This window comes from Notolepis coatsorum, assembly GCF_963971535.1.
Source record: "Notolepis coatsorum genome assembly, chromosome: 10".
Taxonomy (NCBI): Eukaryota; Metazoa; Chordata; class Actinopteri; order Aulopiformes; family Paralepididae; genus Notolepis; species Notolepis coatsorum.
This window is the reverse complement of record NC_140174.1, coordinates 90,578,998-90,596,640: the sequence shown is the minus strand read 5'-3', so window position 1 is coordinate 90,596,640 and position 17,643 is coordinate 90,578,998. Positions and strand designations below refer to the sequence as shown.

The 17,643-nt window shown below is 48.7% G+C and overlaps 1 protein-coding gene across 2 annotated transcripts in view; it reads right to left on the bottom strand.

Moving 5' to 3' along the window:
* Positions 1-17,643, bottom strand: part of pdlim2 (PDZ and LIM domain 2 (mystique)) — a 152,450-nt gene that overhangs the window by 49,531 nt on the left and 85,276 nt on the right. For both annotated transcript variants that reach the window (XM_084323430.1, XM_084323431.1), the window contains exon 3: positions 11,496-11,647. In XM_084323430.1, coding sequence (XP_084179556.1) covers positions 11,496-11,647 — 152 coding nt within the window. The remainder of the gene's footprint in view (positions 1-11,495; positions 11,648-17,643) is intronic.

The following is a 17,643-nucleotide window of genomic DNA, read 5'->3' as shown; positions in this document are numbered from 1 at the left end:
TGAACTTTTTGCCATTTTTTATTGTGATGGAGGGTTGTGTGTATCGTATTCACGTTTAGGTAAACGTGGCTTTGAATCCACAACTGGGTTAGGTGTTGGCCTACAGAAGTTACATGTGTAGCTCTTGTACCAGGGCCCTTGGCCCCTCTCTTGGTCTGTATTTTTCTTACTTTAGGATAAAGGTGTAAAAATTCAGGTGGCAAGTTCGCACATGAGCCTGAATGTGCCATGTATAAAACCAGTTTTTGCACAGACGAGATTATCGTCTGTGGCTGGCGTGCAGAATGGGAAGCTGTTACCCTAACAGGTATAATGCGCTTTCATGTAGCACGCTATGACTGGTGTCATGGCTCTGCTTTGTCGTTGCATCGTATCAGGGGTGAGGGGTCATGAGGGGTGGGCTGATAAAATCCCCCCCCCCCCCCCCTTTACTGATTGGCCTGGAGGTGGGACCTCCTGCCTGTCAGTTTCCCCTGTCGGCTGAGGGGCAGCGTGTCACAGGGAGGGGGAAGGGGTGGGGGGAGGGGGGGGTTCCCTGGTTCCACTCCCTGTTAGGATGGGTGGGTCACAGGATTTCCCCCCGGCCATGGGATACGTCACTGGGTGCGTTTCCTATTGGCCAGGAGACATCCGTGAGGTTATAGGCTCTGTGCTGCAGACCGCTGTCTTTGTCAAAGTTGGATGATGCGTTGCATTCGAAAACTGTTCGTTTTCTGCTCTGCTCTCCATTACAGTGTGTATTGTGCCATTGGTCGCTTGGCCCAATTATTATTGCATGTATCTTTTTCAATTGTACTCACGTGGAGGTCTCTCTGGGGGAAGTTCTCTCTTCCCCTCTTATGTGAGGAGCAGAATTGACGGGGTTGCCCTCAGTCGCGTCATATAAGATGTCTGTGTCTTATTGACCGGCTTCCTGCTGCTCGTCCCAGACAGCATGGAGGGAACGTCGTCTGGTGTTTTCTTATTAGAATTCACCATTGATGTGTTTCGGGTTCTTGACGTGCATATAGCGCTGGCCCTGGGTGCTTCCAATGTGGAACTACGTTTTGGGCCGGCGCGCCTTGGTTGCCCAATTCATAGAAATGGCGTTTTTTTATGCGGACGACTAGGAAGGAAATTTTTTATCTCTACCGAGCGCCAGTGCAAGACTCGATGACTCACGTGCATCTCCGGGGGGAGATGACGGAGTAGATCATTACATTGGCGCTCATGAGGTGGGCCGCCAGGAGCAGCGCATTCACGTTCTGTCCATCTTGGTGGCGCCCTCTGTGATGTTTTAGATCTACACGCGTACCTACCCCCCTCTTAGGACTGGGGATGGCGGCGTGACTAGGACGCGGGACTGGTTCTGGTCACACCGGACCAAGTCAGTTAACCCGTTGTCCGCCGGGGCGCAGATCTGCTGTTCTGGTACCCCGAAGGACTTTGTGCTTTTCCGGGGGGAAATGCTGGGTCGGTCCGGGCTTCGCGGGGATTGATGTCGTGGATATGTGTGTCATGTGTATGCCACTACGGCTTGCCGATAACAGTGACGTGCTTGGTCCATACTGTGTTGTACCTTGCGCTGTGTTAGGGGGCCTGGTCCTTCTCCATTGTTTCACTCCTCCCTCCCCCTGATGGGCAGGGATGGGAGGGGGCTGTCGAGGTCAAACGCTCTAGGCATCCCTGTGTAGGTCCCAGTCCGCCAGGCCCAGACTTGTTCCCGTCGACCTGTTGGCCTGGGTTAACCCTTTGAAAACTGAAACACTTTGTTTCTAGGTTTTTCTTGGTGGGTTAAGGGAACAACCGCCTCCTGTTAAACTAAACATAGGGAGGTGGTTGGTTCTCCGGTGTGTTGGTAGCAGAGTCGACTCTCGGGTTGAGGCCGGGCTTGACCCCGTCTGCCCGAGAGTGTGTCCCCGCATTTTTCATGACGTCTGCCAATTGTGTCGGCCTCTCCTTTGAACCTCGACCCCGCTGGAGGGGTCGGGTTTGTGGAGGTCATGACATGGTGCACAGCATACCGAACACCCCTTCCGCCGGGTACTGTTCTTACAGTAGACCCTTTAGGAGCCTGTCTAGTCCGCAGTGCTCCAGGCACGGGTCGAGTTCTGGCCTGTTGCCTGGATTAAGGGATCAACCCCCTTGGGGGTTGTCTCCCCGGCACGCCGTCTGGCCCCACAGTATTGTGGGGGGGTAGCCTCTTGGGGCTTACGGCCATGCCAACCTGGACACGCCCAATCTCGTCAGATCTCGGAAACTAAGCAGGTTCGGCCCTGGTAGTTCTTGGATGGGGGACCCCCTGGGAATACCAGGTGCAGTAAGCTAGAGTGCTTCAGGGCAGCGTGCCAAAGGGGGGGGAAGGGCCTACTCTTGATTTGGGCCCTGTCCAATACGCTGGCGATATGGGGGGTGGTGTCATCAGTGACTGCTATGGCATCGTTGACCTCACCGGGCCCCCTTTTTCGGGGGGTCCTGGCCCTCAGGCTGTTCCTGGGGCTGGGTCCTCCTCCGCGCTCCGCTGCTACGGCCTTGCCACAGGGTTGGGTTCTTGACCTTTGACCCTGTGATGTTGGGGGCTGTAACGGTTTTTTTTCATCCCGTTCGTTCCCTAGAGGCATGTGGGATGCGCGCCTGAGTGGTCGCGGGTCCTTCTGTGAAGGTAAGTCCCACGGTATGCTCACCCTGTGCGTTGAGGTGCTAAACCCTCTTCGCACAGTCGGATCCGATTCCCTCCCGTCCCCCTCTAGGGGGGTCCGGGGGCTCGGGTCCTGCCCAGTTCTGATGGTTGTGGGGGGCCTCAGCGGGTACATTTGTCGAGCTTCCGCTCTGCTCAGCTCCTGTGTTCCACTAGAGTGCAGAGCGTAAGCTATACGATAATATAACATACGGTTATCCTATAACCATAGTTATATGAGTATAGCGAGTGCTCTGCACTGACTCACTGAGGACCCCGTGGTCTTCGCCTTCGGTGGTGAAAGACTTGGGAAGGAGCTGTTAGTGTGGCCACGACCCGCTTATGTAGAGGAGCGGATGTGGGTGTGGCCAGGCGGATGGGTGTGTACATGTGGAGAAAAATTATTCAGTGTTAGATTGGATAAAGGGATAGTTTCACTAGAGTGCAGAGCACTCGCTATACTCATATAACTATGGTTATAGGATAACCGTATGTTTTGGATTATGGCGATGGAATTTGTAGCTGCTGTTTCCACTCTTATACTTCGGTATATCATTCCATCCTCAGATTTATTACTGGTGCAGTTGTATGTTCATCATTACATCCTGTATGACATGGTCGGTTGGTCTTCTCTGGCTTAGAGGCATGATACACATTATAATTTGTTTATCTACAAAGCCCTTGTTTTAAAAGGTGCTGTAAGTGGTGTTTTCTTGTTAACATGTGTGTTAAATATTTCTACATTCCAACAGCCAATCACTGGTATAGAGTTTTTGGTCAGTCCCTCCGCTCTGGAGTAAACAGAAAATACATTATCTGGTATCCCTTCCCACTTTATCCAATCAGGAGAGAGAACCTTGCCACCTCTTGCCAAGCCAAATTAGCTTACTGCACTGGTAGATTATTTTACTTCTCCAGCAATGGCGAGAAGTCAGAATCAGACTGTTAGGGTCGTTTTAAATTATGGTTTGCATTAATGAATTGGCCACCGACATGTATACAGTACAGGGGTCCTGTGCTGAAACTGTGCTGAATTTGAAATATACAAGACTTAAGTAAAATTCACTCATGACAAATAAATCACCTGGTCAGTAACATTAGCTGACAATATCTTTCCAATTGTATTCGTCAACGTGTCCAGGATAATGATTTCTGACTAACGTTTTTAAGTGCATAATGCCCACGGTTAGAAGAAGGAATCTTATTGTGGTTCCCTCCAGCCAAAGTGCATACTGCCCACGGTTAGAAGAAGGAATCTTATTGTGGTTCCCTCCAGCCAAAGTGCCATCAGCGTAACCACCGGTATGTCGTTTGGATTCTTAAAAGATTATCACAAAGTACAGGTAGGTAAGGTACAGTGGAATCGCTAAAAGAGCAATATTCAGAGGCGCCTTTTGAAACCATCTCCCATGGGACCTTTGTCTTTCCAGCTAGTTCCTTTCACCAGTCTACTTTCTTAAATAAAAAACCCATTATTCTGTAAGCAATTCCATCATTGCATTTTGAAGGGGAAAATGTGGGTAGGGAGAGCGGGCCAACATAAACAAACAGTGCCCCCATGACTGCAGAGCTAGAGGCTGCCTGGGTTGCCTGGCTCTCGGACGAGCCTGGGGTAATGAGGCGCACAGGAAGGCACTGGATGCCTGCGGTAAATCGTCCAGAAACACACCTCGAGTGGCCCTCGCTATTGGGCCCAAAATACTGCATGTACAGTACGCAGGAGAGGAAAACGGCGAGGGGAGGAAAAAGCGACTCTTAATACAACAGTAGTCATAAGACATTAGTTAGGAAAGAAAATAAATGGGGGTAGGTCTCTAGAGACGGGCTGCTTCAAATTATGAACTGGCCCGTTAGCGGATACGCTCCTCTCGATATAACCTTGAATTGTATCTGTATTTTGAAAAAGAAAAACAGCTCCTGCTGCCACCCTGTTGTCGTGGGACGTGAAGTGTCGAACGCAGCGTCTCTCTCTCTCTCTCTCTCTCTCTCTCTCTCTCTCTCTCTCTCTCTCTCTCTCTCTCTCAAAAGCAGGGAGCGAGCGATACGTTGCGAGTGGAGCATAATATTTAATGTCGTCTGGGAGAGATCTCGTCCCGTGCAGCTCGGGAGACGAGGGGGAGGGCTGTTGTGAAAGAGGGAGACACATCTGTAGGCTGCGAGTTGATGGAACCGCAGATAATAGTCGACATTCAACATGTGGGGGAGTTTGACTGGGGGAGGAAAGCGAACGGGGGGCCACGCTGGAGACGGAGTGGGGACCTCTCAGTGACAGTTTCACGGTTTCGGGAGCAGCGACAGTTTCACGGTTTCGGGGGCAGTGACAGTTTCACGGTTTCGGGGGCAGTGACAGTTACTTTCAGTGTTCAGGAAGCAAGATAGTAGTATCTCTAAGGTACATAAGTACATTTAAGAATTCATACATTCCCTATGGTCTAAGTCAGACATAAGAATATTAGTGAATATGAACTACTCTTTCCCATATCCAATTTTCTTTTAACTCAAACCTATAATGTCATCAGGTATATTATGTCTGGAGCTGCTCCATGGTGAATGTAGTTCTCTGTCTTCCAACATGGCTGCCGATAACATGGTAACGATTGTTATAGATTGTATAGCTTTACGCTCTGCTCTATTGGAACTATCCCTTTATCCATTCTAACAATGAAAAACGTTCTCCATGTACACACCTATTTACCTCCGCCTGGCCACACCCCGGGGTCGTGGCCACACAATCAGCTCCTTCCCTACTTTCAATCACCACCGAAAGTGTCTGTATACACCACTTTAAGTTTAGTGCCAAAAGTAGTTAGTTAGTAGAAAGAAATGAAAAAAAGGAGCTGCGTTGACATTGTATCTTTGTTTTTTCTCTCTCACTATTTTTCGAGAAAATAAAGCGATAATGTCTTCACCACCGGAGAGTCTAGAAGATGATGGTCATTCTGACCTCCACCGGCGCGTCGTATTGGGGCGCGCGCCGCTGAGCAATCCCCGCCGGCATTGTCTCCGGCTCTGCAGCTGGATACTATGCCTCTGGAGGCGGTCGGCTGTGTGAGAGCTGACGGTCTCCCTGGGCGGGTGATGTTTTTGCGACGCGAGCCTCAGGTGTGTCAGTTGTGAGGGGACAACTGTGCAGCTTGCGTAAGGTCGGCTCCAGGCTAGAATCCCTTCGTTGCCCCTCATAGCGGCGTGGAGGGGGTTCTAGTTTGATGCCCCACGATAACACAGTGCTCCTCCTCAGTGAAGTCGTAGCTTTGTTTTCCTGGGGCCGTGATTCAGAGTCTGCGGTTCAATTCCCCGGGTCTAAAAAAATGGATACCCTCTGCCACCACGCTGGCCCCGTTTTTCAAGACGAAAACACCCGGTGCGAAGGATGTAAGCTTGGTGTTTCATTATATCTCCGAGCTCAAGTCGGCTGCAGCCTGCGTACAACGGGGCTTACTGCCGATGCCGCTGTATCTGGTAACACCGTTCTGTGAGAGGGACGTGTGTTGCCTTTTTCCCTTTTTCTTTTGGATAAAAAGAGGAAGAGACAGCGGCTGTCAGAAGTGTTGGCCTGTATCGCTATTTCTCACGTTATACAGCTTCAGTAGTAGGGCCGCTTAGCTTGCTACTGGGTTAGCTGGTGGCTATCGATAGCCGGTAGAAGCGAACTGTTAGCCAGTTAGCTGTTAGGCTAAGTCGTTAGCTGGCGGCTACGCTCGGCTAGAAACGTTAGCTTGATGCTGTCAGTTAGCCTGGAGTTAGCTGTTAGCTTGTGCTACAACCATTGGAGCTAGCCGTGAGGAGGTAGCGGGCCCTGGCACTCGGACTACGGCGTCATCTCTGGCAGAAGATGTCGTCGGGCCTTAGCCATGACCGGCTGCAGGAGGGGGGCGTCGCGCCGGAGCGAGGCTCCAGCCGTCGCCGCTTCTGGCCCCTCAAGCGAGAGGCCTCTTCAACGTGGTAGACCAACCTGTGTTTGCGGCCATTTCGTCCTGCGTACGAGGTGCAGGTAGGTGTCCGAAGGACATTGCTCCACTCTTCCTTCCTCCCCCTCCCGAATGTTTTTGGTTAATAACGATGTCTGTTTAACAAAACATATGTTACTTCACTGCATTTGGAGATACGATGTGTACTGTGTGAAAATTGTCTTGGTTGCTATTTTGTATAGCTTAGGTTCTAGCATTGGCCAAGGCTTATGTCTTTCTCTCTACCTAAAAACAGCGTTATTTTTACGTGAGTAAAAATGAACTGGTGTTTTTTTGTTGTATGATGAGAAGTTGTGTGTGTGTTCATGTAACATACTTTAGACAACGTGGTTGAGTCCACAACTGGCTGGGTGTTAACCTACAGCGCTGTACATAGTGGCATGTGATCGAGGGCCTGAGTCCCTCTCTTAGCTTGTTATTTTCTTTACTTAAGGGTAATGGTAAAAATAACGAGTGGCGAGTTTTCACACATAAGCAGAGCCGTGGATAAAACCTGTTTTCAAACAAGGTTATCGGCAGTGGCTAGCATGCATGATGTAAAGCTTTTACTCTACAGGTGAGTATGTGCTTCATCTGGCGCGCCATGCACCTGGTGTCACGGCTCTGTTTTTCTTTTGGCGTTGTATCAGGGGTGAGGTGGTGAGGGGGTGGGTGAAATTATTCCCCGGTTTGCCCCTGCCCCCCCCCCCCCCCCCCCCAAATATGATTTAGTTTACAAAACGTGTGTTGATTTACTATATTTTTGGGGATACGGTGTAAACCCTCAGCTACTGCTGGGGTTGTGCACTTGCTTAGGGAGTAGTGCAGTTTTCTCTGAAAATTGTTTGGTCGCTATTAGCAAGGCCTGTAGCTAACACTTGGTCGAGGACTTATGTCTTCTCTCGTCATAAAAGACGGCGTTCCTCTTGCAGTAGTGAGAGTGAACTTTTGCCTTTTTTATTGTGTAAAGAAGGTTGTGTGTATCGTGTTTTTACGTTTAAGTAAACGTGGCGTTGAGTCCACAACTGGGTTGGGTGTTAGCCTACAGAAGTTTACATGTATAGCTCTTGTACCAAGGCCTGAAGATGGCTATCGGGTCTTGAGACTTTTGCTTAGTTTGGAAAAGTGTTTCATGTGTGTGCATGTATTTAGCCAATCACGTGAAAGAGTATAGGGAAGTTTATCATCTCGCTCTGGCATATACAGTACCTGCTTTAACGCTACCATGCTAAATGTATACTCTTTGTGTTGACTTTATATATATATTTAAATGTATTTATTTATTATATATTTTTTCTTTTTTATCTTTGATTATACTCCAAAACGGATACTATGAGGTGATAAAGGGTCCACAAAACCAAGGGGACTTGTGGATCACTGTACCATCTCTGATCCTTGTGTGTATCGATTTCCCTTTATAGTCATCCATCGATCTTTTTTATAACCTAGTTAGGGAAACAAAACATTTTACAATCAGTCAAGAAACGGCCCACGACACAGTGGTAAATGGTAAATGAACTGCATTTATATAGTGCTTTTATCCAGAGCCCATGACAACTTATGCCTCACATTCACCCACACAATGCTCATCGGGAGCAGTTAGGGGGTTAAGTGTCTTGCTCAAGGACACTTCGACACGCTGCCAGGAGGAGCTAGAATCGAAGAAGAGAAAAAGGAACACGCACACATGCATTGAGTCACAAATGAAATGCCTCTCTGTGCTTGACCCATCCAGTCATCCTTCCCCCCCACCCAAGGGCAGCCGGGAGCAGACATGGGCTGCGGCGTGGGGCCGTGCCCCTGGGACCAATCAAAGACAGTGTTAGCGATCTGTTCTGTATGTTTTTCCATTGAGTTTATCCCTTTTTCCGGAGGGGAAACCCTTGTGAGCACAGGGGAGAACATGCAAACTCCACACAGAAAGGCCCGGGAGATACCCCACCTGGGTACCTGGTCCCCAAGCGGGAATCACACCAATGACCTTCTAAGCAAAAGACAGTGTTAACCCCTACACCACCAAACCGGGAACCTCCGGATTACTGGACGACCTCCTGAGCCACTGTCGCCCCGGTGTGCAAGTCAAAACAGATCAGACAGACGAGAAGCAAAAGCTATGACCTTCAGACAAGGAGGTATTCCAGGTTAACTACCGACACTGTAGTGTGTGTGTGTGTGTGTGTGTGTGTGTGTGTGTGTGTGTGTGTGTGTGTGTGTGTGTGTGTGTGTGTGTGTGCGCACGCTCTGACCCCTGCGCTACAGGCTTGCTGTACAACAGTAGATGAATGAATTGGCTGGTGAAGGACCAGCCGTCACCATAAAGCAGTGGGAGGTGAAAACTACTGCTTTACAGCATGTCCAGCAGAACATCAGGGGTTACGCAGGGGCTGATACCTGCAGAAAGCAAAGCACCCCCGTAGCCGTCAGGGAACCGGGAGCTAACCTGCAGCTAGACAGATACAGCACTGTTCAAAATTTAAAGCTTTATGAATACCGGGATTTTTCCCTCCCGAAACATGTGTTTTACATATTAATGCGCAAGAACCTTGACCACAACTCCCGACATTCCGTTTACTCTAGGAGTGTCGTGTCTCGATTCAAAACCGCTTAGCCTACGCTGCTACGCGGCAGTGTACATACCATAGTGTCAAAGAGGAAACTGTACTGTACAAGACTCCCACTATGATACGGCCATGCCCTGCTGCACATCCGCGGTGGGGGAGAAAAAAAATGCACTGTATTGAGTCTATGGTGCAGACTTGCCCTCAGGGAGGCCTTTCCGATTGGCTTGCAGCTGCGGCTGCTGAGAGAGAGAGGGGGGGAACCGCCACGCACCGGTCAGTGTGACATCATACACGAGGGGTCAATGGAACAATGGAATCCAAAGAAGTCGGTGGAAAACAAAAGGCCAGGCTGAAAAGAAGACAAGACAACCGGCGGCGCGGCTCTTTTGTGTTCTTCTGAAGGAATGCCCCTGTGTTTGGCAGAAACCAGGGGGCAAAGTCGTGTCACTGGATGAATCAACACCGGAGCGACGCCTCTGTATGTAAAAGCAGGCAATGCCTCAAAAAAAAAGGCACTCCTACTCTAAAGGCCTCGGTCGCCTGGGGAACGCCGGGGGGGGGGGGGGGGGGGGGGGGAACGATCCCACGTATGAGATTAGAATTTGGGGGAAATTAACATTCCAACGATGATGTCACACAACTAGACGCTCGTCTGCTAATCTGGTATAACCCAACTGCTCCAGATGAGCAGGTCGTCGGCACCTTGCGTGGTTTGCCTCCGTCCGTCGGTGTGTGAATGTGTCAGTGAATGGGTGAATGTGAGGCATAAATTGTAAAGTGCTTTGGATAAAAGCTACTATATAAATGCAGTCCATTTACAATGCCTACTGGGCCATTGAAAGCAACAGATTTGTTTGGAATTCCAAGATAGAATCCGAAAAAAATTCTCCGAAAAAGACTCATGCCGAAAAAGGGTTAAGAGTAGGGATGTCCGATATTATCGGCCTACCGATATTATTGGCCGATATTGGCATACAAATTTGATATCAGAAAATATCGGTATCGGTTTTCAAAAAATAAAATAAAACGTTTTTTTTTATTTTATTTTTTTTACATTTATTTAACCTTTATTTACCCAGGCAAGCAAGTAAGAACAAATTATTATTTTATTTATTGTCAAAGTATGCATAATGTTGTGTTAATTACACGACAAGAGATATGTAATGTTAATTACCTGAAATTATTCCGTTTTTTGCGGGGGGAAACCCTGCATATATCGGTATCGGTTGATATCGGTATCGGAAATTAAGAGTTGGACAATATCGGTATATCGGTATCGGTAAAAAAGCCAATATCGAGCATCCCTAGTTAAGAGTGTATTTAATGTTAATAAGTAACGCGCCTGGTCGGTCATGGCGTTAGAGGACAGGAGCTCCTGGAGACCACCTGTAGCACAGGAGTGGGATTGAAAATGTGGCAGAGTTACACAGTGCCATTGTCCTGCAGGGCAGGCAGGGAGTCGCCGCTGTTGTTTCTGGCTTGGAAGGAGACGTGAGGTCAGCAGGGAAAAATCCACACATGGGACATCCAAGGAGGAAGTCTCTGTGTGCGTGTGCATGTGCGTGTACGTGTGTGTGTGTGTGTGCGTGTGTGTGTGTGCGTGTGTGTGTGTGCCGACAGAGAGAAAGCGCACAAGAGAGAGAGGCTGGGGGGGGGGGGGGGGGGGTTGACGGGAGTGACGAAGTGAGAATATAAAAAAAAAAGAAGACCTTTAATCAAAATGCCAGCCAAGAACAGTCTTATTTCAGAGGGAAGCTCTTATAGTAGCCAACAAGGTCCAAACAAGGTCTTGGCAAATCTGAAAAAACAAGAGTTTATTAACACAGGCCGCGGATGAGAACGGAGCGTCTTGGCAGCGGACCTCCGATACATGCTGGCATTTCCCCCTGATTGCCATCACTTTTTGTTTGTTTGCAGGGAGCTCGCGTGATAAGCAGAAAGATGGATGACGGTGGTGGTCGTTTGAACCTGGCACGAGGCAACCAGTCAATTAGAAGCTCCGATGTTGTTCCATGTGGTCTCGGCCATTCGGCAATCCACTATATGACAAAGACCGTTTATTTATATAATCAACCCACGCATGTGCAATTTCTCCATACATAATCACGAAATCACGATGGCAGGCACGTAAACATGTAGAAGTCATACTCCCTCCCTCTATAAGGCTACCACAGCCGCTCCACTACCAGATGCATGTTACCAGGAAGTTCTACCTACCGCTCTACTGCCAGCTCGAAGCTCCAATCTACCTCTCCCACCACCAGATGGAAGCTCTACCTACAGCTGGAAGCTCTACCTACCTCTCCCCCATCAGCTGGAAGCTCCACCTACCTTTCCACCACCAACTGCAGCTGGGTCTTTGAGTTCTTGATCTTGTTCTGGGCCTCCACGTTCAGCATGTCACCCGTGTTAACCCCGTTGATCTCCAGGATGACGTCACCGGGCTGCAGGGCAGCCTGCTCCGCCTTGCTGCCTCCGTTGACCTGTGGGACAGAGGTATGAAGGTTAAGTTACTGGAGGAGTCTCAGGAGCCAGTCCACTAGGGATGGGTACCTTTCACATTTGAACCGATATGGTACCGGTACCTGTGAATCGATACCGGTACCAAACGGTACCTTTTTTCGGTACTTTAGTCTCAAGAAATTGAATTGACCTACTTCAATAAAAAAAAAATCCAAACTTCAAATAACTACAATTTCGACCGTTTTCGGCTTGCCATTGCTCCGACTGCTTTGTTGTTGAATTAAGTCAAATCCTAGGTAAGCATATATTGTGCGTGTGAACGTTGACATGAAAATAAAAAAGGTAAAAAAAAAAAAAAAAAAAAAATATATATAATCTTTTTCGGTATCTCACTTGAATCGATACTCGGTAGTACCGACGTGTTTCGGTTCGGTACATCAAAAGTACCGAATTCGGTACCCATCCCCACAGTCCACAGCACAACGCTTCAGGAAGCCTATCCATCGGGGCACTTGCCGTCGACAAAGACAGCTGCGTATCTTATGAGTGAGTCGTTCATCATGACAACATGACGTGCAAAGCTAACGCATGCAAACGAGGTATGTGAAGCGAGGCGGTGATGTGATGTAGGTCTGAGTGTTTACCAGGAAAAGGTTACTTCCCCCTAATTTGCGACACTCTCAATCCAGGTATAATCCCATTTTTGGCTAATCCCTGGGTTACATAATGGACGTAGTAAATACCGACTGACGCCATTGCCCTTCACTCGCACACACACACACACACACACACACACACACACACACACACACACACACACACACACACACACACACACACACACACACACACACACACACACACACACACCACACACACACACACACACACACACACACACACACACACACACAGACACACACACACACACACACACACACACAGACACACACACAGACACACACACATACGGATCCCAGTAGGACCAGCCAACAGTGGAGGGATTCATGACGCCCTGGAGAAGAAGTCATTAGTCAGACTGAACCTGATCGCTTTGACTGCCTGAACCTGACCTTTGACACCAGCCTCACCACATGTCAAAGTTAATGTAAGACTGCCTGCATCAAGAGGAATTCCACACTAATGGAACCAAAACACAAAACACCCACAAATCCCTTTGTTTGTTACTTGTGTTCCATGCACGCAGACACATGCGCACACACACACAAACACAAATGAGGAGGTCGACTCCGGCAACCCTTTACACTTTAGAGCAGAGTGACATTTGCCATCAACAAGACTCCCCCACAATTAAAAACGGAGCGAGGGGAAAAATAAAACAAAGAGCCAATCACTGGGATGAAAGGGCCTCCTTCCTACGTCTCCAGAGGGAGAGAGGCCGAACACAGCGAGAATGCCAGTCGACTGGCGCGTTTGTCGGTTTTAGCAAAGCGAGCGGGCAGAGAGGTGCCATGTCCGCGGGCCCACTCGAGAGGCAATTAAGTGTTGCCGTGGCGACCCACAATAATAGCGCATGCCTTTTCTGATCAGCGCACGCTTGGTTTCACATGAACTAAGAGCGGCTGGTTTTTTTTCTCTCTCTTCCCGGGCAGTCTTTGGAGGCTAACGGAGATAAAGGGGGCATCTCTCTCAGACCACTCCAGATGACCCGGGTCTGTAGCCGCCCGGCCACAGGGGAGTTGTTGTTGCTGCTGGTGGTGGTGGTGGTCCTTCCACTGGGGCTTTTTACCCCGCTCAGTGATGAGGTCTCTCCCTCAGCTTGACTCCCAGCCTCCTCACCAGAGACCCTCCGTTTGATATTTGAGACGGGGAAACGCGACGCTGGTGTGTTTACTGGATGGCGGCGACGTAATGAGAAGAAGCGCCCATTATTCATGAGATGAGTTGTTTTTCTAACTCTACTCGTCAAGGGGGGTGAAAACAATAAATGTGTTTGATGTCAAAAAGAGCTTGAAACTCGTTCCTCTCTCGAGCCACCGGCGCCCCCAGTCACGGTTTGGCATGAGTTATCATTTGGGCTTTTATTATGAGCCACATTGGTGAAGACTTGGTGGAGGAGCCCGGCCTGCGGGGAGGATGGAGGATCAGGACGTGCATTAGGCTGAACGATATACTGACAGCATACATATTGTTGCAAGAACTGACAATGAGAAATGAGAGAAAGGAATATTGAGAAGATTCTGTCAGTATAATTCACTCAAGCCTACAAACACTAGATCCATATAACACATGATTGGCCTTTACACTAGAAACATATGGCACATGATTGGTCTTTCCAAATTTATTGGAGTGCGTGCCTGGACATTGTTTCCCTATTTTTATGTATGATATCAGAGGTTACAGCACCCAGTGTCAAGTCTAGTGAGGTGAGCGCGTTCTACAACTTTTTTCACATGATTGGTCTTTACACTAGAAACATATAACACATGATTGGTCTTTACACTAGAAACATAACACGTGATTGGTCTTTACACTAGAAACATAACACATGATTGGTCTTTACACTAGAAACATAACACATGATTGGTCTTTACACTAGAAACATAACGCATGATTGGTCTTTACACTAGAAACATAACGCATGATTGGTCTTTACACTAGAAACATAACGCATGATTGGTCTTTACACTAGAAACATAACACATAGAGGGCGGCTGTGTAGTGCAGCGGACTAAGCGTCTGTCTACCACCACAGAGACAGTGGGATAGAATCCAGCTGTGGTGCTTCCGGGTTGGCCGACCGTCCATACCAGGGTTTCCGTTAGAAAAAATTGTTGCCGGTCTCAGGGTCCGGTAGATTTAAATCTACCGGTCAAATGAGAGAAATTCCGGTCAGAGTTTATTGAGCTTAAAAATAATTGACATCCTCAAGGCATGTAGATTTATAATATTTTAACTTAAAACTAGGCTACTTTTGCGTATACAATCATTATATTCCAAATAAAATAAGTCCCGAGACTCCGTGCTGCTGCCGACTTTAAATCAAATAGGTGTCTGTGGGCAGTCGTCCGACATTATTAAACAGCAGTCTGTTATAATCACATTTTTATGAGCTAACGAATTCCGTTATATTGGACATTTGTATTAATTATATCAAGCGAAGAACTGAGAAATTTGGCAGAGAGAGACGGCAACATTATCGTGGGTTTGCGTGATGACTCTCCACCTCGCAACGACTTATTTGCAAAGAGTATGGCGCTGCAGAGCAGCAGATTCAGCTGTTTTTTGGCTCTATCTGGGGACCGCTCAACAGCGCCCCCCACCCAACAGCTGAATTGCCAATGGCTGAATTGGAGTACTGCACTGTGCCGCTGCTGCTCCGGCTCTGCAGCTACACATGCACTCGCAAAACCCAGCACTAAGCTCTCGCTGACAACATTATTATACCTGCTTGGTGAAGCAACGATGAAACAAATGTAATGATTGTTTCGTTCATCGCATAGGCTATTTAATTTTAGCCTATTTTAATACAATTCAAATAATCAAATTGTGCTTGGAGGGAATTATTTTCACCGGACATTAAGACCGGAGGGATTAAATATGTCGGACTTCAACAGATTTTGCCGGTCAAATACCGGTAATTACCGGCTAACGGAAACGCTGGTCCATACTAACACAATTGGCAGTGTTAGAGGGTGGGAAACCCGGCGAGGGTGGGTCCTGGTCGTTTTAAACAGCGACTCCTACAGTTCGGTCGGGGCGCCTGCACAGCAAGGGAAGGATCTAAGAGAGGTAGTGTGACCTTCCACACGTTAGACTCTCCCAGTGAGAGACCGCGCTGCCAGGTGAAAAGAAGCGGTGGGCTGGGTACACATGTGTCGGAGGAAGCATGTGATAGTCTCCGCCCTCCCCGACCGACGGTAGGGGGTAGAGTGCGCAACGACCAGGAAGGGGATTGGGAATTGGCATAACGACTAACATTTGGAGGGGAGAAAAACGGAAAAAATAAGGAGGAAAAAGATTAAAAAAACACATGATTGGTCTTTACACTAGAAACATATAACACATGATTAGTCTTTTTTTTTTTTTTTTTTTTTTTTTTTTTTTTTTTATCCACTTTTTCTCCCATTTTTCTATATTTTTCTCCCATCCCAATTTCTTATCATCCAATTCAACCCTCCCCTGTCACGAACGCTGTTTCTTGCCTCCCACAAGCCGGCTGCAATGTGGACTAAGTCATACATAGCACAAGTCCCCTCCGGTACTTGAGGTAACAGCAGTCGCATCTTTTCACCTGCGCAGCTCGATCTCTCAGTGTCGAGGAGTAACGCGTGGGAGGCTCACGCTGCCCCCGACACTTCCTGATTCTACTGCGCAGGCGCACCAACCGACTTGTAGGAGTCGCTTGTTCACAACGTTCGATCCCCACCCTTCAGTTTTCCCTCCCCGTAATACGGCCAATGTGTATTACTGCGGACGACCAGCTAAACTGAAAACAATGTGGAGAGCTGGATTCGAACACGCGAATCCTAGCGTCTCCACACTGGTGGCGAGTGCCTTGCCCACTACACCACCTAGCCGCCCAACACATGATTAGTCTTTACACTAGAAACATATAACACGGGGGCCCGAGTGGCGAACCACATAACGCGCTGCGTCGCGGCACGGCCGATGTTACGGAATGACAGTGGACAGTTCCCCCCTCCTGACATTGGTTCCCTACCTCCCTCTGGTGACCTAAGCCCGATGGTGCAGTCGGCCATCTTGTGTTGGTTTAGAGTTATAGAATTAGTTTATAATGGTTTGTTATCCTGGGCTCTTCCCTCCCTTGTTTGATTTCGTCCTCCTGTCTGATTGTTGTATGCCTTTTGTGTCCAAGTTGAGTTTTCCTAGTGTGTTCTTATTTTGTCGTTTCTGTATTATTGTCTGGGCTCGCCAGCTGTTAGTAATTCAATCAAGGGTAGTATTTAAGTGTGGTCTGCCCTCACTTCATTGTGGAGTCATTGTCTCCTGTACCCCCATTGTACCCTCACTTACTTCGTGCCTCCCCTTGCCTTGTTTCATGTTCGTCTGTGCTGTAAGTAGTTTATATATCCCGTTTTCGTTCATCTTTGTTTTCCCGTCCCTTCAGTGTTGTTTTGTATGATTTTGTCGTCCTGGTAAACTTATTTTGATTTCCACATACCCTGCCGTCTCTGCCTACTCCCTTCCCTCTGCAATTGCGTTCTCACCCTCACAGCACCCCTAATCCTAACAGAATGACTCCACCACCAAAGAACGCAGCAGAAGGGGTGGCCGATACCATGAGGATCATCCGGAGCCTGATGGGACGGTGACATGCAGAATTACTCACCGGCCAAGTGGGTGTTCTGGTTCCGGATGATCGACCAGGTCGCCACGGAGAGCCCGATAGACGAGCCAGCGATGCGGGACATAGCCGACCAGGTCACTGCCCTCATGGAGGGGTGTAGGTCGAGGGCTAATACAGCTAACCTGCCAAATAGTGTCAGGTTCACGGTCAGCCTAGAGCCCCTCACCGCCGTTGAGGCTGCTCAGATGTCCATAGCTGGCACAGCCCTATCCGTTAGCATCGCTCCTATAGCTAACCAGGCGTCCCCAGCTAGCACAGCTCTGCCCGTTAGCATCGCTCCTATAGCTAACCAGGCGTCTCCAGCTAGCACAGCTCCGCTAGTTAGCATCGCTCCTATAGCTAACCAGGCGTCTCCAGCTAGCACAGCTCCGCCCGTTAGCATCGCTCCTATAGCTAACCAGGCGTCTCCAGCTAGCACAGCTCCGCCCGTTAGCATCGCTCCTATAGCTAACCAGGCGTCACCAGCTAGCACAGCTCCGCCCATTAGCTTCGCTCCTATAGCTAATCAGGAGTCCCCAGCTAGCACAGCTCCGCCCGTTAGCTTCGCTCCTATAGCTAATCAGGAGTCCCCAGCTAGCACAGCTCTGCCCGTTAGCATCGCTCCTATAGCTAACCAGGCGTCTCCAGCTAGCACAGCTCCGCCCGTTAACATCGCTCCTATAGCTAACCAGGCGTCTCCAGCTA